This window comes from Podarcis pityusensis (assembly GCF_964106645.2).
Source record: "Podarcis pityusensis genome assembly, chromosome: 6".
Lineage (NCBI taxonomy): Eukaryota > Metazoa > Chordata > Lepidosauria > Squamata > Lacertidae > Podarcis > Podarcis pityusensis.
Window position 1 is genome coordinate 42062075 of NC_138030.1, and position 21511 is coordinate 42083585.

Consider the following 21511-nt stretch of genomic DNA (forward strand, 5'->3'; position numbering starts at 1 on the left):
TCTGTACCTCTACATAAATTTTCTCTACGTTGGGGTGGGGCAACTGGTATACCTGGAAGTCCGTGAGCTCCGTCGAGTTGCCTTGGTGCGTTGGGCCCCGGGACCTGGGGCTCTTGGATTGGTCATCTGATGCCTGGTGTCGGGTGGGCCGAGCCCGACACACCCGGGCGATGTGTCCCGATTTTCTGCACTGCCTGCACTCTGCGTTGCGGAAACGGCAGGTCCTCCTCTCGTGACTCTCCCCGCAGCTTGCGCAGTTCCCTCCTTCTCGTCGAGGCAGCTGTGGTCTGTGCGCTGCTTGAGTGCGCTGCTGTACTCGGTGCACCTCCTCCCTGTCGGATCCTGAGTCGTCGGTGAGGTCTTCATGGTGGACCCTCGGTTGGGATGGCAGGCTCGGCCGTGCCTCTTGGGTCGACCTCTCGGCAGCTTCTGTTGCCAGGGCCTCCTCCAGAGCGACCTGGAACGTTAGGTCCTTCTTAGCGTAGAGGCGTCGTTGCAGCTTCTCATCCTTCAGGCCACCGACGAGGCGGTCACGAAGCATGTTCTCCAGCTCTGAGAAGTTGCAGAACCGGGCGGCTTGGCGGAGAGAGGTCACAAACCCAGTTATGGTTTCCCCAGGGGCTTGCCGCTTTGCGTAGAAGGCATTTCGACGAGCCACCACTGAGGGCTGCGGCGAAAAGTGCCCCTTCAGCTGTTCCATTATTGTTTTGTATGGAACAGTAGCGACGTCTTCAGGCGCAAGGAGAGCCCGGGCGATTTCAAACGTCTCCTCTCCGCAGACGCTGAAGAATATCGCCCTCTTCTTGGCGTCTTCTTCGTCGGTGACCCCTTTGGCTTCTAGGAGGAAGGTGAAACGGGAGGCGTACGCTTCCCAGTCTCCAGATGCTGGGTTGAATGGCGAGAAGCTGCTGTTGGCTGCCATTCTGAGTTCCTTGTGCCCCGGAGCTGAAGCCTGGATACACGGTGCGAGGCAGCGGTGCGGCAGTTGGCGGTGCTGCGGTGCTGTGTGTGGCAGTCAGCTCAGCGGGATCCCACCTTCGTCGCCAGTGAAATATACTCAGAGTCGCAAAGTGATTTCATGCTCTTTATTCAGCTCATAGTGGTGAGGAGGAATGAATAAAAGTCCCCTCACAGTATCTGCTTTATATACATTATTTACACAATGGGCTGCACATGATTGGCTAATTCTGGAATTCTACTGTAAGCCAATCAGGTTGTGGATTCACTTCTATCTGGAGCAGGATTGGGTGGTTCCTGCCAACCAATCATACTGCTGCATTGTTCTAGGACCAATCAGACTGCTGCATTCTGAATCCTATTGTTCTAGGACCAATCAGACTGCTGCCTTTTGGATCCTATTGTTCTAGGACCAATCAGACTGCTACAGTTTGGATCCTATTCAACTCAGTACATAACATTTGGAGTCAGTAAATCCCCCATCAGTAGAGTAATCATGAAGATGTGCTTGTGTCTGTGTTGGACTGAAGCCACTGAGGAGGAGGCGGCACTTAAAAGTGCTCTGGGTTGGGCAGCCGTTGTTGATAGTAGGCTTTTCTCCCTATAAAAAAGGATTCTTCAAGGCTTTCCATTTCTTTCTGTTCCCCTTCTGACCCACAGAGAAAGACTGATTTAAAACAGCACAATGAAATGCAACATCAGAGCCCTATTTGTTTGTTATGCCCTGGTGCCTTCTGTTTGAAAGTGCATTTGGTGTGCGTGTGTTTAGAGAGAGATATAGCACCATCAGCTTCACTTGACTAATGGAGAAGTATGTCAGCCAAATATCATCTGACTCTTGGGATTTTTCTTTAAGCAACTGTTTTATTATTATTACTCCATTCCATAAAACCTTATGGAGTTGGAAGGAATTACAAGATCACACACACACACACACACACACACACACACACACACACACAGTAGTTCCAGGCACACATTGCTTCTTCCCCCCTTCTTCCAGAATCAATCTGTGTAACCTAGGCTACAGTGTGCTCTGAGCATGAAGGGGATGCACAGTGGAAGGAACTCTTCAAATCAAACAGCTCCAGATGATTCAAGCAAACAAAGGCACGAAAACCAAACAAATCCTGGATCATTAGCTAATGTGTAGTAGCCCTGGAGGGAGGGATTTATTATCAAGCCCAGATACGACAACCAGTGAGATTTTGTGCATGGACAAAATCTCAGGCAAAGGCCGGTCCATTGGATCAGCTGCCTCCTCCTTAGCTTGAGCATCACCAATTAGCTGGCTCTGCCTGCTGGTTGCTCTGGCTGCACCTACTGTTGGTCTCCTTGTCTAGTCCTAATGGGCACCAGCCTCCATTGGATAAAACCCACCCCTCCACTTCAAGTGTATCCTAATAAGGAAACTATGAATCCTCCTCTGCCAGTCCTAAAATCCTGAAAAAGGGAGCAAAGCAGATTCCCACCAGGAGCTAGAGGGGCTTATAGAGACTGGCTCAACTAGCCCTGCATATCTGGGGAAGAGAGAAGAGGAGGGGCCTCTGGTCATCAAAGAAAGTGCTCCTGTTTAATAAGCAGAAGTAGCTGTTTGCTGAGTAAGCCCCCCTCCCAGCTGGTGGTCTTTTGGTAGGTGCATTCTGCAAAGCGTTCTCAACACAATAATAGTGCATGAAAAGGTAAAGGGACCCCTGACCATTAGGTCCAGTCGTGACCAACTCTGGGGTTGTGGTGCTCATCTCGCTTTGTTGGCCAAGGGAGCCAGCGTACAGCTTCCGGGTCATGTGGCCAGCATGACTAAGCCACTTCTGGCTAACCAGAGCAGCACACAGAAACACCGTTACTTGCAGTTTGATGTGCTTTCGAACTGCTAGGTTGGCAGGAGCTGGGACCGAGCAACAGGAGCTCACCCCCGCCGTGGGAATTTGAACCGCCGACCTTCTGATCGGCAAGTCCTAGGCTCTGTGGTTTAACCCACAGTGCCACCCACGTCCCTAGTGCATTAGCAATGAATTTATTCTGCTTTCATTTGTTCTTTGATGCTGCCCCTTGTTACCACTTAATTGCTATCTGGAAGAGCTATAGGGCAACAAAAGCAGGAGGAAAATGAACCAGGGTGTTTGTTGTATAACAAGTCGCAGGATTTCAGTGGGAAATTACAGCATGTGCGCTGATCAGAAATGATGCAGGTGGACTGCCACAACACTTCCGCAGGCACAAACAGTATTGAAAGTGGGACAGCCCTGGTATCATTATGATTTTGCTTATTCATTACATTTGCATCCCACCTTTCCTCCAAGAAACTCAAGGTGGTGTATATAGTACTCCTCCTCCTTGTTTTATCCTCACAACAACCCTGCAAGGTAGATGAGGCTGAGAATCAGTAACTGGCCCAAGGTCTCCTAGTGAGCTTCATAGCCAGGTGGGGATTTGAACCCTGTTCTCCCAGGTCCTGGTCCAACACCTTAACCACCATGCCACACTGGCTCTCATTTGTGCTCTTAGGAGCACAAATCATCATGAATGTGCAGTATGTATGTCTGGCGGGACCTGGAGTGAGGTACTAAGCCTCACTGGGATTTCAAAGCAGGCAGAGGGAGGCCCAAACATATCTTCACTCAAAGTCTGCCTTTTGTATCAACAAGGTAAATCTTGTAAGTACAGCTCCACCCCATCCATCATCCTATTGTTAAAGGCTGAAACTGATACGACATGGGAGATCCATGATCAGATTTCCTGATCTATATATAAAATATCTCCCTTTAAATCATTTGTGGGTGGCTGTTTGGTAGGAGCAGTAGTACTGAGGGAGGGGGTGTTTAAACTTTTGATCTAAGTCCCCCCCCCCCCGCCAAGCTGTTATTATTATGTCCCAAAATACAGCTTTGGATGGGTGTGTGATTAGGGAAATTGCATAGGGGTTGGGGGGTTGGGATGAAACATTATTTCCCCAGCACTGCTACTCCCCTGTAATGTGAATGGGCTAAGCAGAGGGTGTTATATATGATACACCCGTGTGATATGCCTCTTTGGGAACTGTAGGGTGATGTTTTGCCCCAATCATTTCTTTTTAAAATCATTTCATTGGCAAGCCCGTTTGCATGGGAAAGGAGCAACTCCAGAAAAGTACATGGAGGATTTCCTCCAGATGCAAATGGTAGTTAGATGAGTGTTTGTGAGAGTGTATCAAAACCATGTTTTGTTTGGAACTATGAGGGAAGGAGGAGGAGGACTCAATTCTTCCTCCTTGCACCCCTGTAGTGGTACTCAGGCTTCGTTTCTTCATGATCCACCAAGTGCACATTAAATGCAGCCATGCAACTAGCATCACATCTTGTTTAGCCCAGTAATCACTCTGAACATGGATGTGCTTTTCAGTCCCATGGACTTCCTTTGGGTGTGTGACATCTGTTCTGAGGCACCGGTCTAGGTCTTAGGTCTTTTCAGATTTATATGTTAGCGGTCACACGTGTTCAAGGCTGAGCTGCAGTGGCTGTGCCTCCGCTAGCATCTTGACGTTTTTCCTTCCTTGTCTGCCGCAGATGAGCGAGAGCGAGACTTTGATCAGTATGGTGAACAGAATGGTGGAGAGCTCTTCCCCTAGGGCTCAACTGTACATGCAAGTAAGACATCACAGCAGCTCTGCCATCAACCATGCCATTCCAGCTGCTTTTGCATGGCAGAACCATTCCGTAGTGTCACCCTTCTGCACCTCACATCCGCATCCATTTGTGAGATGCCCATTCAACATCTCATTCTACAAACGACATTTATACATGGAGTCCAATAAGGCACCTGTGCCCCTGCCTGACAGTGATCCTAATTCTCTGACGAATTTTAAATCACTCAAAATCCACATCTTAACCACAGGTTGGAGGCAGATGGGACCCTCAACATTTGTGGATCTTAATCTCAGCTGCATCAACAGCTCTGTGCCACCTTATGCCAACCTTTCTCTCTCTCTGTTCTCTGTAGATAAGATAATAAATGCATATATGGCTTAGGTTAAAACCTAAAACTTTCAGTTATGAACTGCTTGCCATGGCTTTTGGGGCTGGAGAAAAAAGCCTATCAATGGTTTGTGGGGGTGGGGGAAGACAAATTTTCCTCTTTCCTTTCTTGTATTCCTGTTGCAAAATTTAGTGCACCCCTGGAAAATGGTTAGGTATTAATATTAGCATATGTGAGCCAAGACGCTGAAGCAAACCCTGTTTTTAGCGCATTGGAATTTGTGAAGTGGGACACTTAAGTTTGCATTGGTATCTCTTGCTAAGGGTAGAGAGTCCTCTACCTTTTCCCACACCCTTGCCCCAAAATAGTTTACTATAAAAATCTATGTGGATATGCTAGGATATAGAATAGGATCTATCTAGGCTCCTACCCAAGGAACATATCCGTGCATCAGATCTAGGGAGATGCTCCCTCCACAGTGGGAACGTCCACTGGGAAGCAAAATGATCAGCTTCTGTGCTTAATTTTATTAAAGGGTCATCAGTACCGAGCCTTGGAATTTACCGTAATTCAGAAATCAGTGTTGAGCTTCAGAACCCACTTGTTGTAATTATTTGTATGTTTTAAACAGAGTTTATATATGTATATAGTTTTAATTCTATTAATTATCTAATTGTTTTTTTAATGATTGTTTCCCCCCCCCCCTAACTTTTAGCAATTCTTGTTTTTTTCTGTAAGCGACCTTGAGTCCTGTCAGGGATAAAGGTGGGGTATAAAATAGATAATGATAATAATAACAGTCAAAGCCTTCCATAGCAAGTGCTAGGCGTGTCTATTTTTGTAGGATCTCCATGTTGGCAAGAGAAGATAATGTCTCTGAGCCATGTGGTGAGCGCCACTGGGACCAGTTCAATTGTCAGGATTATCAGTGTTCAGAAACTTTGTCTTCCTGGCAGGATTGGGATTCTTCATTTGTCCCATTAAGCAATACAGTCGGTGATATCATCATAGAAGCTGCATCTCATTGCTGTTGCAACAAGCCAACCACCATCCATTTATATCTCTAAAGCTTCAGTCATCATTTGGTCACCTTTATCACCAAAATGTACTTTCTGATGCATTTGCTACTCTTTGTATTGTCCAGGCAGACTGTAGCAGAACAGGCTAATGATCACTGGTTAGATGAGATCTTTGACTAAGTTTGAGGATGGGTTCAGCACTGCATTACCTGAATTTGAAAACACAATGGCATGTTTGATGAGACATTGTACCTCCTATCTCCTGCTTTGTTCACAGCACTGTGCCAAATTGCCCCAGAGAGTAAGGATATTCTGACAGAAAAGTGCCACATAGCTAGAATTTGTCTAACTCCAGCTCCACCTGGGGGTGGTTTTCACCTCCTGAGAGAACGTTCTAACACAGTTTCACATCGGTGCCTTGTGAAGAGTAGTGGCCTGCACTTCTTACACATAGGAGCCAACTCCAAGGGACCAAGGTCCCTTCGGCCCCTCACCCAATAATATATTTTTTTACCCAATAAAACATTTGAGGGGTCTGCCTACCCCTCCAAGTTGATGGGCATTGCCATTCAAGTGGTGTGCGAGTGCCAAACCTGGTGATCAATTAAGTGTGGCGGGGCTTACCCACCTCTGCTCCCAATATTTTATTCAAGTTAGCTCTGCTGTCTTTACATATTGATTATCAGGGTACATATAAATATGTGATTAGCACAGATAAGGGATAGCTGGAACTGACATGAAATCTATGCTTTCCTTTGTTGTTTCATAGGATCTGTTCAGTCTTATCATTCCTCTCCTCAGGAAAATTGTGTCCCTACAGCACTGTGCCAAGTAATATAAAGCAGTCACTTGCTGGGCAGAGCTTTAGCACCACCAAGGGCAAAACAATGTTCTTAAAATTATAAAATCAGGCACTGGAGATACTCAGATACAATTACCATTCTACTTTCTTGCAGGCTGTGTAGCCTAGCAAAACCAAGCCCCTCCCTCTCTCACAGGTCTCTCTCTCTCTCTCTCTCTCTCTCTCTCTCTCTCTCACACACACACACACACACACACACACACACACACACAAACACCCATATGGTCACGTGACATATGGCAAATTAGATTCTGAACAGGCATCTTTCCATTGCTTTTAGCTACACACACACAGAAAACAGCAATCACTTCCTACTTTATAGGGGAAAAGGTATGGCTAGTGATTTAATGAACTCAGCAGTTATTGCTCAATTATTATTTTTGAGGAAAACGATGCAATCCAAAACATTGTCCATTACATTTCAAATAGGGCAGGATTTGAGTCAGCATTTAGATTTGATCCCAGCTGGAATCAACAAGATTCACAAGGGGCCTCAGACAAAGATCTTTCCCGGTCCTATATGAGATACCACATATGAACCTGGGACCTTCTGCAGGCAAAATATAGAAGCACATGCCTTGCCACTGAGCTACAGCTCTTTTGCCTGACAATGAAGGTGATAACAGTGTTGCAGGTGCTACTTAAATGGAGAGTGACATCTGTAGCATGGTACATCATGCTCACGGAAGAGACTTTTCTCATATCACCACTCTCTGTATTAGAGGAGTTCCTGTTGAACAGGTTCTGCCAACTAGCAGTTAAGAACTTATTTTCTCTTGATGTATTATTGTAACATGGTAGCTTGCTTGATAATAATAAAACTCTGGTTCTGATGTGATGCTTTTCTTCTGTGCTGGATTGCATCAATTCTAATCAGTGCCCTCCTGTGATACTCGTACACCCCTTCTGGGTAAGTACTGCTGGATATATCACTGTTCCAGAGGGAAATGATGCAAAGCTGAGTTTTGGTTTTATGAATTCACACCAAAGGCCAGTGCTCTAAAACGGCCACCTTTGACCTGGCTTTCTCTCTGCATTAGTTGTCCCGTCTGTAAAATAGTGGTTGCTCATAAGCAGGGGAGCTGGACATTGTGTGAAGAACCTCAAATCTCAACACTGCAGGGCTTAATCTTGTGAAATCTATTACCCTGGGCTTGTGCAGCTTTGAAATTTGAAGCAGGAAATAAACTGGGAATAAAACCAGAGGGTGGTGGTGTCTGACTATAATTCTGGATCAATGCAAAGTCTCAAGTTGAAAACAATACAGGATCCTTCCGTGCTCTTCTTGAAGTTTCTCTTTAATCCAGCCTCCCACTTATCCTGGCCTCTCTGTTTCCTGAGGACAGGACTCTGGTTACCTGTTCATCAGCCACCCTTTTATAGCAACATACTAGACATTGGCCCCTGTGTGGCATGTAAAGATCTGCACTGCACATGGATAGCCAACACTGCTTTTAGGCCTACAAACCCCAGCAAAAATTCTTTCTGGTCTTCCTTGTGTGCTATACACTAGCTCTGCATATATCTATTAACTAAGTTTGTGTTAGTAGATAACATGGAGCAGCTAACTTTTGGACCATAGCAATTATCACATTTAGGGGAACTCCCCCATCATCAGCCTGAATTCTATGAGTGCCGGGCAGGCCGGGGGGAGGAGAGGTCACATTTTTAAATCTATTCACAATTGCAGTTGCTGCGGTTGTGAAGGTGAGCTGCTGTTTATGGTATGACTGGCCATGTGTAATTGCTTGGTGATCTGTAACGTAATGGAGGTTGCATGTCTAACATGCATGCATAGTAGAATAGCTGATTTGCTCATAATCTGAGCAACTGCCATTATATATATAATTGTTATAAACTTGACATCTGTGGGGATAGGAGAAGGAGCAATTCTATGCAGTTAGGAAAAGAGCAATTCTCTCACTGCATTGTATGCAAGAGCTGCCTCCCTTGATAAGATGAAAGACAGCTGATTTTGAAAGATAGTGAGGAGTCTGCAGTCTAAGCTGGATAGATCCGTGGGAACTGAGAAGCAGAAACCCCCAGACCACAGTGATGGAAATGCTAGACAGTGTGTGCCTTTCCCTTCGGTTATTCTACCCAGTAAATGTTGCTTAATTAAAAAAGACTTGGTGAAAGAAGGTTGGGGCTTGAGCTTCAGGACCTGAAAACATGGAGGGCTTCCCACCCCTACGCACTAAGCAGAAGCAGCCTTGGATTTCCCCAGGGGCTTGTCATGACATGTCAACTTCAAAGGTGGAGAGAGCAGGAATGATTTGTTCCTGTTTTTGCAGGTGTCTCATTTCCCTGAAGCCTATAGAGAGTCGCTGCACACCTACAAGATAAGCGAGCAAGATACAGATGTAAGAGCACCTCCTCCCTCCCTCCCTCTTGCCTGTCTGCCTCTTCCATCCCTCCTTACGCTGCCACCTCTCCATCCTCCACCCCTTGCAGGCTGTGCCTTCCCTCTCCATTTTTCTTGACATCATTAAACAGGCATCTATTCTGCTAGTGGAGCTGCAAGGTCCCAAACACTTGTGGCCGCCATCGTTCACCAATCCTGGGCTGTCGCTTTTCCTGCCCCATCCTCATCCATTGTACTCTGGGTTTGTGTTTTCATGCTGGCATCATTGTTTGTGAATCTGCCCTGCTCGGATTGTGTAGCCCCAGCAACCGAGGCTCTAATACCCGGAGGCCAGGTTGAGATCTGTTCAAAGCAGATGAATGCCTTCTACTATGTGAACCAGGGTGGAGGACCTTTATCCAGCTGGAGGGCCACTTTTGCTCCTGAGCAACCTTCTGGGGGACACATGCCAGTGCTGGGTGAGAACAAAGGCAAAGGGTGGGTGGAGCAATGAATCCACATCTTTGGACAGCAGGCTAGTTCCTACACACTTGCATCTTTTTCCACTTGCAATAATCTTTATCAGTGTGCAATGACACATTCTGGGGGGGGGGGGTGAACACCCAAGAAGAGTGCAAGGCAGGGCCAGAAGGGATGTGGCTGAGGAGGGGATGTGACCTGGGAAGAGTCCAAGAGAGACTTAGAGGGCTACATTCACTTCCCCACCCCAGACTCTGCTATGAATCTTATATTTCGCCTTTCTTTTCTCTGTGTCCTCCATGAAAGAAGCTCCTGGGAAAGCTCTGTGAGCAAAACAAGGTGATGAGGGAACAGGAGAGGCTGGTGCAGCAACTTCGTGCAGAGAAGGTAAGGGGCGTGTATCATAGCACACTTAATGCCATAGGCAAGCTGCTTTCTGATTTTTGGCCAACTTTCCAGAGGCTTTTTGAGGCTGGAACCTTATTGCATTTGCTAGGCTGTGGGCATCATCAAGAGGTTGTTATTTTTGTGGCAAATGTTTCCAGTTTCCCCGAAATAGGAGGCAGAGATGCTAAAAGTGGCCTTTGTAGCAGGAGTATTGCTCATAGAGGGCTGTATCCAACAAAGTCATCCCGTTGGTACAAGGACTTCTGCTGTACCTCTCTTCTTCCTGTGTGCCTCCCCAAATCTGCTTTCCCCCCAACCCTGCAGAGCAGGTCTGGGGGCAGGCACATGAGGAGAGAAGTGGGAGAGGAAGTCCTATTGCACAGGCAGAAAGAAATTTCAGGAAAATGTCTTCATGCAACACCAGTATGTTGCACCAGTGGTGGAGGTTATTGGGGGGGGGAGTGACCAAGTGACCTACATCTCTGAATGCTGTGGAAGAAGACATGTCTAGATATTCAGGCAGATGAGCAAGTCCAACTCAGCCTGCACCTGAACTTTATAGCCTTCAACCCAGTTCAGTTGCAATAATGCTTTGTCCTTCAGAACAATTGATGGTTTTAGAAATAAGACCCAGAAAGGCTGAATGCCCAAGGCCAGAAAAAGAATTTTAACTATACCCTAGTCTGCTGAGTTCCAGATTGCTTCCTAACCATCAGCTTAAAAAAAAAAATTCCTTACTCTTCTCTTCACTTAGGAAAGTCTGGAGAGTGCATTGATGGGGACACACCAGGAGCTAGAGATGTTTGGGAGCCAACCAGCCTACCCTGAAAAACTGCTGCACAAGAAGGAATCCCTCCAGAACCAGTTGATCAATATTCGGGTGGAGCTGTCCCAAGCCAGCACGGTAATAAAGAAAATGCCCTGTTTATTTTTGCAGAAATCCCAGACACTCAGGAGCCTTCAGGGATCAAGAACAATGGTGGTGGAGGTGGTGGAGGGAAAATACATACTTGGTCCCTGTTGATCAAGTATATTTGACCCATCCAGACATGCACTGCCACTACCATGCTCAGCTGTGCCCAATAAGCTTGCTGTTAAATGGAGCAGAGAGCACAGCCCAGCCTATGGTTTGTGTGCAGCCTGCATGGCAGAATAGTGCAAAGGCTGCCCTCTCTTCTGGCTCTACATGGGCTTTGCCCTACAGTATTTAATGCTTCTGCAGCAGCACGAGCTGCATCAGTGGAGCCTGTGTCTCCAGCTGAGCTGAGCCTGCATGGGCTGCCTGCTCTTGTTGCATTGCCAACGCTGGTGCTGCATGTGTCAGGGGAAACCTGGGGATGAAGAGAGGAATGCTTTGTGGGCTTGGCATTGCACAATAAATCTTTCTTTTGTCTCTCTGTTTCATTTCCTTTTTCTCTTATTTAAAAAAAAAAGGAAGAGAGAGTGAGAGAGAAGAAAGCTTCTTTCAGCCCAATGAGAAGGTGCAATAGCACCCAAATTGAACCCCTCTGGTTCATGAGTGCATGCTGTGAGTTTGCTCTGTGCAAAACACATGGGGAGAACTGGGGAAAACCTCCTGTTCATTTCACTTTGAGTGAAGTCCTCTTTTCTGTTCTCATTGTATGTCCATTAGCTTCCCCCAGCGCACAAATATCATGCCAGTTTGTGTCTTCCAGAATGCAGCAATTAAATGCTAGCATGGGAAGCATACAAGGGTGATCTTTGTCCTCCAAAGAAGCTATTTGGAAGACAACAGTTTCTACCAATGCAGCTATCGCCTCCTAGGTGAAGATTTACTCTGTACTGTGGTGCACAGCCAGGCTGGGCTGGCATCCAAATGGATGGTTCGGTAGTTAGTTAGCGTTTTTAATATTACTTAGTACCTCTGCACTCCAGGGACATGGAGAGGAGATTGCAAGTGAGTGTGTTGGTATCTTGATGGGACTGTTTGCAAATCCCCACAGGCTTTGGCCAACAGCACCATAGAATATGAGAACCTGGAGGGTGAGGTGTCAGCCTTGCATGATGACCTGTGGGAACAACTGAACTTGGACATCCAGGTGAGAGAACGAAACCTCCAGACCACCTGCGTTTAAGGAAAATGCTAGAGAATCCAGAGCAAAACTGAGCACAGACCTGTGGGGATGTCTAAGCATTTGTTGATAGACAGATTTGATCATGGTTCTCTTCTTATAAAGTTGTAAACAAAAGAATAAAACCACCTGTATTCAGTTCAGTGGTACCTCAGTTTAAGAACAGTCCTGTTTAAGAACGATTTGGTTTACAAACTCTGTTTAACCTGGAAGTAATGTCCCAGTTTGCAAACTTTACCTCGGTCTGAGAACGGAATCCAAATGGTGGAAGAGCACCGGCGGCAGGAGGCCTCATTAGGGAAAGCGTGCCTCGGTTTAAGAATGGTTTCGGTTTAAGAATGGACTTCCGGAACGGATTAAGTTCGTAAACCGAGGTACCACTGTACAGTTATCATTTCACATAATTAAGCCATCATTCTCACACATCCATCCTTAAGAAATACTATTGGACTATTGGACTGGGCTGCTTTTCCTAGATGCAAGTAAAAACATCAGAGCCAGATTTTAAGCATTATGCATGTATGTGCACCTAAAATACTGTGCACTACTACCATGACCAGTCACACCTATTATGCATGCACAAAATAATTATGTGAAGAGCTGGCATGTGGTATTTAATGGACCCATGTGCAAACTTTCATATAACTACTGGTGTGGAAGTCCTATGTGGAAATATGTTAAGAGAGACTCCAGTGCAGACAATTTTGATCTCTCCTACAGTAGTTGTTAATACAGAAGCCCCACATTTGTATTTAGTTGTCATTGCTCCCAGTGTTTGCTTTGGGAGATTTTTGATTGGGTTTTCTTAACGTAGAGCCTTATATTTCCCCAAACTAGGGTCCATCTTCTTAACTATACCCTACCAACTCTGGATTTATGCAACTTCTGCTAGGCATCTCTGACCCTTTCTTCTGTAATTCCGCATTTTAAAGCAGCCAAGAAATTACGTAGACATATTATGGGGTTGTAGTCTGTTCTTCAGTTCCATGGGCTCCATTACCTCTTTGTTTGGAATTAGCTGGAAAGAAAATTGCTGGTGCTGGGATGCATCTCACTGATGACCTGCCAGAAGCAGCTTCACAGTAGTGCTTAATTATCCTTAGAAGCCTTGTAAACAGGGGGCCAATGTTGCCCAATCCAGCTTCCCACCCCTCTTGCTATGCAAGTCCCTCTGCTGTCATTCTGAAAAGGCAGATGGTGAGATATGGGAGACGCTGAAGCAGAAAGCAGGCACAGAGGTTGGCTTGCTGATGTTGTCCGTGTCATTGACACCAGATAGAGTAATGATGTCTAATCCTTGCTTCCCTTCCGATGTAAACGACACTTGACCTTCTCGCTGCCACGCTGAATGAAGGCATTGTTTTCCTTCCTTGCTCTGAGGTCCGCTTAGTCTCCAGACTCCACACATTTAAGCACCTACCAGATTTCTGTGAAACTCTGTCTCTGTGTGTGCGCGCGTTCAGTGCAAATAGAAAACCTTCTGTTCTTAGTATTTATTTGCAAAGGTGCGGAAGTGGAAACAAACAGCTCTTAACCCTCTGTTGTCATCCCCCAGCACACACTCAAATGGTGTGAGGAATGTGGGAGTTGAGTCGACAGGCCTTCTATTGGTCCTTGTCTAAAAAGCAAAGGGTTCAGTGTTCCTGCTCTGGCAGATGTGGCCAGAGTTCACTTAATTGCAGGAGTACTTTTGGGGAAGAGGATGCTTGCCTTGACCCTAGGAAGCATCACCACAGAATCATGTGTGGAAGATGCCACCATCAGGGTGAATTCAAACACTGAGTTGAGCATGTGGTACAGGCTTCACACAGGTATGCGCAGAGGAAATGGCTTGTTTGAAACTTATGTATGCATCAAAATTTCCTTCCACGTGCAAAATTAGTAATTCCACTAGAGCAGACAGCTAGGCTAGAAGTCTTCTCCATGATCTGCAGCTAGCCACATGCATATCTGAAGTACAACAGGCAGGTAAGGACTGTTCACCATTTCCTTTGGCAGATGACCCACTTTTAAGGATCCCATATACTCTGAAGTAAGTCCCATTTAGTTTAGTGAGACTTCTAAAAAATGCTTGCGATTGCAAGGTTAAGGGCAAACTAGCCAAGATGGTGTAGGAATCCATTACTGGATCGCCTGTGACTGTTCCGCCACCCACACACACTCCTTCCATCCTCCCCTAAATTATATCCTGCATCCTTCCCCCCCCCCCCACGAAAAAAGAACTCAAAGCAGGTTTGAACAAGTAAGTTACAACAAACCATATTAAAACACTAAAACGTAATCATAGCATGAAATCACTTCTTTCACTTCATTTATTCCAGAAGTTCGCATCCCAGAGTGTTATAAAACAGATCACTCTTCATTGAAGAGGGTCTGTTGTGTGCCTAGCAATTTATTGCTGTTTGTGTCCTGCCTGAGAGTAATTAATTCTGGAACAGCTCCAGAGGGAGGGAGAGATGTTGTGATAGAGCAGGGGGTGGCTCTCGCAGTATGCCCTGCTTGCAGTCCTGGAGTCTGCAGCCCTCCACAGCTGGAGAACATCCAGCATCTGTTCCAAAGTGGCATAAATATCCAGGCCAGGATGTTTGTGAGTGGTTCTTTCAAAGGGAAAGCAGGAGCTTTGCTAGCTCCTGATGGAACTAATTGATTGTAATGGTAGGAAGAGCAGGCGATGTCTGTGCTTTAGCTGGAAGGATGATGTGCTCGGCCTGTTCTCATGTTTTAAGTGATAAGCCTGTGCTTGTATGCAGCCTTGTTCACTGAGTAATTACAATGGGTTTTAAACTCCTGCGGTAACCATTTCGTTTCTGGTTTATCCGCGCACACATTTCCAATCTGATCCGATTCATCATCCTGATTTGAACTGTAATCTCTGTGCTTCAATGGAATAATAAGATCAGAATATTTATGGCTGAGAGTTGGGTGAGCAGGTCATCTCCCAGGTGTGTGCAAAAGCTACATCTGCACAGATTCTCATGAAAAGTGGAACAGGAAAGCAAAAAAATGTCTGTGTGTATCCTCTGTGTTATGGACTGTGCTGTGCTAAAAAGGGGAAGGACCGCAAACACTGTTTTTAAAACTACTTGCACAATCGTAGCAATTTAGTGTAGTTTGCTCAAACTTTACTACTTGAGTCTGTGAGTTTATGGAAAATTTGTCGTACTGGGGCAGAAATTGCGATGTGGCAGGAAAACAGATATAGGCAGGTGAATATATGAGACTAGAAACACATGGTGGAGTGGCAAGGTATTCTTGCGAGACATGCACTCTCAGCACTGATGCTGGTTGTACATGCAAATGCATAGGTCTGAGCCATTTCCATATCCTGAGCTTGAAACTTGTTTGCTTTAAGAAGGAAAAAAGAAAGCAGCAGTTTCCAACAATCAACATTTTGAACCGGTTTTTGCACTCACAGAATCACTAAGACAAGAGTCTTCAGTATGTAACTTCTGTCCCTGGGGTGCTAAGCAACATCCCAATTTTTTAAGGGGTGGGAAATAGGGATTCTGGGCCAGTTGCATTGTTTTCATAAACCTCACAACTGATTTCTAAAGCACTCTGGGCTGATCCTTGCATGCCAGCTGGCTGCTTTCTTTTTCTGCATCTCAGTTGTCCCTGGGCCTGGGGAAATGTAATGTGTGAGCAGGCAGTGAACTGGAGCTACATGGATACACTCTGCTGTGATTGCAGCTGTTCCAAAAAGTGTTGCTGCACTTGTAGAACCCAGAGCAGAATATATGTAGTGCATTATTGCTGCTTCACATGTTATAGTTCTCTATGCAGTTCTGCAATCAGGGACAATTAGGGGGCCAGGTCTTGGAGCGCTCTTCGAACTCAGATATAAACATTCACAACTGCCTGGATGATTATATCAGTGTTCTGATAGCTTGTTTCTTCACAGTGATTTTTCAATTTGCACTCTTGTTTGAAACTGTACAAACTTCTGATTATAGGCTGCTCATCGGCTTCCTTGATAAGAGGAGCAGTTGCCCAGGGTTGCCATAGCAAAGTGTGCCTTCTGCAGAAGCTAGGCTAAGCTTGGAGAAAAAGATCTCTTTGGGATTACGGAAGCTTGTAAAAGTGGCAATTTTTGCCAAGAGAAATTGAGTGGGTACTTAAATCTCCCTTCCTCCAGCTGCTTTTCCCATTGCAGAGTTCTAGCTGTATACGTAGAAGTGTCAATCAGGGATAGCTAATCTGTGGCCCTCCTCCTTTCGTTGGCAGTGGTGGACCTAAATCTGGGGGGAAATATATACAACAAAAAAGTAATCAATTTGACTCAGATCAATGTGGCTCACAAATTTTAAGCAATGTGGATTAAATTGCTTCTGGGGCCCTTCTGGGATTAGGGGCCCTGAAGCCTAAGTTTCATTCGTTTCATAGTAGATTTGCCCCTGGTTGTTGGACTCCAGGACTCATCAGCCCCAGACAGCATAGCCAGTGGTTAGGGATGATGGGAGTTCTAGTCCAACAACATAAGGTTAGCCACCTCTTATATAAAGGGGAACGTACAGTTTTTACCTAAAAGAAATAGAAACATAGGAAACTGCCTTGTACTAAGACAGATCATGGCTCCAGCTACCTCGGAGTTGCTTGCAGTGACTGGAAGCAGCAATCCAGGTTTTCAGACAGGGGTAGTCCCCAGCCCAACCTGAAGACTGCAAGGATTGAATTTGGGACCTTCTTGCATGCAAAGCAGATGCTCTACTGATAAGCTACGCCCCCCCCCCCAAGGATCAAGTTCAGGAAGCAGTACTAGTTTACTTACTATTATTTTGGGTGCTTTGACCCTTTCAGAATGAAATGCTCAACCGGCAAATCCAGAAGGAGATCTGGCGGATCCAGGATGTGATGGAGGGGCTGAGGAAGAACAACCCATCTCGGGGCACAGACACAGCAAAGCATAGGGGTAAGTGCAACGCCTTTCATTTGCAGGCTCTTTGGCGTCGCAGGCAGAAGTATTGGCTTGTTATCTCAATATCTGCCCCTCCTTCCACAATGCGTACACCCAAAATTTGCTATATGCCACCTGGAAATGTTTTGCTACCAGGATAGGAGTGTCATTTATCGCAATCTATTTGAAGAGTGGCACTGTCGTTTAGACCAGGGGTAAGCAGAAGATAGATCAGGAACTAATGGTAGATTGCTGTGTAATTGGCTGTGCATCAGGAAGAGTTTCGTAGAATCATAAAGTTGGAAGGGACCCTACAGCTCCCTGTGCCATAAACCACACCAGTCCATTTGCCCACAGCATGACAACCAGGACATAGGTGCAGGAGGGCAGAACAGTCTCTGCATCAGTCTGGAGTTGGCACAAGACCTATATCAGGACCAATACCATCATAACTTTTTAAAGGGTACTTTCCTTTGTTTTCAGATCTGTCAAGGAAGGTTCAGTTCCTCCCTCCACCCCACACACACTTTCCGTTGGCCTCTCTAGGTGGTCCCTTTCCTGCTGATCCATCCATCAGTTGGTTTGCATGAATGGCTTACCTTTTCCGTCTTATTTTTCCGCAGTATCCCTTGGCCCATCAGGAACCTACAGCTCCAACAGCCCAGCCAGCCCTTTGAGCTCAGCCAGCCTCACCAGTCCCCTGAGCCCTTTCTCTCTTGTGTCGGGATCCCAGAGCTCCCCTACTAAGCAAGGCAGCAACGAGGTGAGCAAATTTATCATTGCCCAGGGCAGCCTGAATGAAGATGCAGCAAAATGGGAGAGGGGGAAGTGTTCCCAGTCGTGGCCAAGATGCTCTCGTAACACTTCTGTTTCCAGGATTATCGTTCCACCAGTAGGTGGCAACCCAGGCCTTGCTCTGGCATGGGTGATGGGGGCTGCAATACATTTTTTTCAGAGGAAAATCGAAGGGGCCCTGGCAATAGACCCAACCATTTAAAGATCGTAATATTGGCTTAAACACCTTGAAACTCTGGGTGCTTCCAGACTTCCAGTCCCCCTGCTCCCAGTTGGAATAGTAGTTCTAGACCAAGATATGCAATAGGAGGGGAGATAAAGAAAAGGTTGGTAGAGCAGGGTAGCGCTAACCTTACTCATTTGATATTCCTGTAGCTGTGTTGATCCTTCTAGTTTCAATACTATAAGTATTCAGCAAAGGGATTGGCAACTTGAAGTATAGATTCCAGGTAACTGGCACTCTGATACAGCAGGCCAATCACCTGCAGCACCCATTAAAATTTAACACAATTTGTGCTTGTGCTCACCTTTTTTTAAAAAAAATCCTTTAGAATCAAAAGACCCAAAGCTGATCACTATACTTATTTATTTAACAGGATTTGTATATTGCTTAATCAACAAAAATCTCTAAGCGGTTTACATAACACAATTTAAAATATACATAAGAAAATACTACTAAAACCAAACTGTAAAACTAACTGACGTAAAATAGATCAAAATATAGATAAAATCAGTAGTGTTGAAACAAATGTGCACAATGCAGTGTGCACACGTCGAGGCAGACTTGCCTAAACAAAAAAAGGTTTAAGCTGGTGCTGAATACAGTACCACAGGCGTTCTTGCCCACTGCAGAAAGTAGGCACTGCCGCTCTAAAGGACCAGTTCTTTGCAAGAGCAAAATACCTGTTATGTGACACTTATAAAAGTGGCCTTTATGCAGATCAAAGCAGTCAGGTGGACACATAGGGGTAAGACAACCCCTCAAGTAGACTGAATTATGCGATAGATGATATAGCCACTTTCACTGCTCCGCTGGCTTTTATTTGGGAAACTGCGGCAATGAGTAATTAGGATAATTATTTGAAGGCTTTTTACTCTGCAACAAGACTCCCTCCCTTCTTCCATTATGTCTGCTCACTTATCGAGTTACTAATCCTGAATCATTGCTGGTATCATTGCAGAGCATTAGGCAAGGGCTATAGCTCATTGATAGAGAATCTGCTTGGCATTCACAAAGTCCCAGGTTCAAGCCCTGGCATCACCAGGAAGGGCTGGCAAGAACTCCTGTCTGAAACCCTCGAAAGCTGCTACCAATATTGAGCTAGAATGACCGACGGTCTGATTCGGTATAGAGCAGCATTATATTTTCCTGGTGAAATTGCTCCTATTGTGTGTGTTTTTTGGGTGGGGGGAAATAATGTGGGCACAGCCTTTGTGAGCCATTCATCTCAATGCCACATCAGCAACTATTTTAAAGATTGATAGCATAGAGAAAAGCTGCTACACAAGCAGCTCTCCATGTAGAGATAGCTGCCTTAGGATGCAATGTGAATTGGTCTTCACGTGATGCACATAAAAATGGCAAGGTGCTCAGATATGACAGCAGCTGACATGCACCTTAGGCTGGGATACTTCAAGCACCCTAAAACTTTGGAATGATTCAGTTTCAGTAGTTATGAGTTGGTGGGAGATTAGCAACTTCTTTTACTGCTACAACCTCTGCCTAAATAGAAGTCTGATCCAATAGATTGGGCCAAAAGGCATTGGACAATTATATATGGTACTTCCTATGCTACTTCCATGCCTATAAAAGGCATTGCAAATACTGGCATATCGTATTCCAACTTGTACAAATGACCAAATGCAATGAGGGAAATAGCCGATGGATGGGCATCTTTATTTTTTGGTCACTCTGGCTCCATCTGTCATTGAACCTAAATTTCTGCCCCAAATCAACCATCAACCCCAGACCCACTCATGTTCCACCCCCATGCATGTTTTGGGGGGTATCATTTTCTGTGTTCCCGAAACCTTGGGATTTCAGCACGTATGCAATCACCATTGGGTCATTCAAACCTACAGCAGTTGTGTCTATAGATATAAGTTCACATTGTGGGGCAAGCAGCAGACTGCAAGGATCATAAAATATCTGCATTTTGGACAATGTGCCTTGAAAGAGATGCATTCTGATTTTTTGAAATGGCAGATATTTTGGAAGCGGCTGAAAATCCCCTCGCAGTTTGCGCCTTTGGTTCAGTAACACCAGGCTCATCCCAGGCTTGCGTGGCTTGATGTTGGGTTGCCCAGCATGAAGAGAGAGGCCGGCCATTTGGCGTCGGGGCTCCTGGGTGCTCGGTTGCAGCTGTGCCCTGTCCTGGGTGTAACACCTGTCTCTGTTGGAGTCTTTGTCTCACTAATTCTCTTTTCCTTCCCCTTTTCACAGTTTCTCTGCTCTTACTCCTAACACTTCTCGGCTTCCTCTCCACTTCAGGAGCCCGGTCCACCTCGACCTCCCCTCCCCAAATCATATGTGCCCTTGGAATCTCCTCCGACTGTCCCTCCGCTCCCTACCGAAAGCCGCCTCTGGCCGTATCCTAACTCCCCTTCCTGGCAGCAAAGCAGCGAGGCGAAGAGGGGACAGGTATCAAAATGGAGTTTGAGAGCTGGAGGCATGCTCTATCCTTTGCCACACTCACCTGGAACTGGGGAGGGATGTGGAGCCAGGTGCGGGAGCAGCTTGTGGGGAGGAGCCATGCTGTGTCATTGTTGTGTCCTGTAACAGTGCAGGGCTAGGGTTAGGCAGTGCAGTGCTGGTGAACCCACACTGCCCAACCCTTTCACCATCCTGGTACATGGTAATGGGACTGGTGCCCAGAGACCAGGACCACAGCACTACCACCTCTCCCCACCAGCTGCTCCTAGCCGGATGGTGAGCCAGTCATCTTTCTCAAGCAACCTATGCTCCCTGAAGCCCATTACATGATATTTTTCCTACGTGTAGATTTTGCCTAGGTATGAAAAATGTCATCTGCCAAACAGCCTTTGGGGCAATTTGCCTTTTTGAGAATGTCCGAAGCTACATCCTCTCAATGGCAGGTTGTGATATACCCTAATCATGGATGAGAACAGAAGGCAAGAGTGGGACACAGATTTCAAATCAGAGACTTAGGCTGGAGACACACAATATTTTTTCTTTTCTTTTCTTCAGAGAGCTGAAGCCATCTTGAAAGAGAAATTGCTGCTTGGTGTGCTTCCTTAACTGGTGTTTGCTTTTGGTGAAGTGGTTTTGTGGGTTTTTGAAACAACTCAAAAACCTGTGAAACCTTTTTGACCAGTGGCAATAATGAGACAAAAGAACTATTAAATGTACATGCAAAGCAATGCCTTTGTCAGACTCCCTTCATCTCTCTCAAAAATGACTGTCTGCCTCCAGCCTTAGATTGCAATTCTGTGGCTGCAATTGATTGTGGCCTATATTTATACTGATAGCCAAGTATCCTGTGGCTTGTGGGCCTCTTTGCCCAGTGGGAAAGTGATATACAAAACACATCAGTCCACAAGAATATCATGAACAATGACACGTTCCTCAGAGAGTAACTCTCTACTTAGTTTGTAAGGTAAACTTGGATTAATATCTGCAAAGGTTTCACATCTCCACCAAGCAGAATCTGATCCGTGTTAAACCCCATGAAGGTAGTGGAAATGTTTTAAAGCTGCTGAGCTGGT

General features: G+C 45.8%; 1 protein-coding gene across 15 annotated transcripts in view; it reads left to right on the plus strand.

Annotated features, from left to right (window-relative positions):
- The window catches only part of PLEKHA6 (pleckstrin homology domain containing A6), a 216325-nt gene that overhangs the window by 168614 nt on the left and 26200 nt on the right, over positions 1-21511 (plus strand). For 7 of the 15 annotated variants that reach the window (XM_081009980.1, XM_081009992.1, XM_081009983.1 and 4 more), the window contains 8 exons: positions 4503-4583; positions 9087-9155; positions 9923-10003; positions 10758-10907; positions 11968-12063; positions 16894-17005; positions 17614-17753; positions 20277-20426. In XM_081009980.1, the coding sequence (XP_080866106.1) occupies positions 4503-4583; positions 9087-9155; positions 9923-10003; positions 10758-10907; positions 11968-12063; positions 16894-17005; positions 17614-17753; positions 20277-20426 (879 nt within the window). The remainder of the gene's footprint in view (positions 1-4502; positions 4584-9086; positions 9156-9922; positions 10004-10757; positions 10908-11967; positions 12064-16893; positions 17006-17613; positions 17754-20276; positions 20427-21511) is intronic. The other 8 variants (XM_081009993.1, XM_081009989.1, XM_081009986.1 and 5 more) reach the window with 3 other exon arrangements.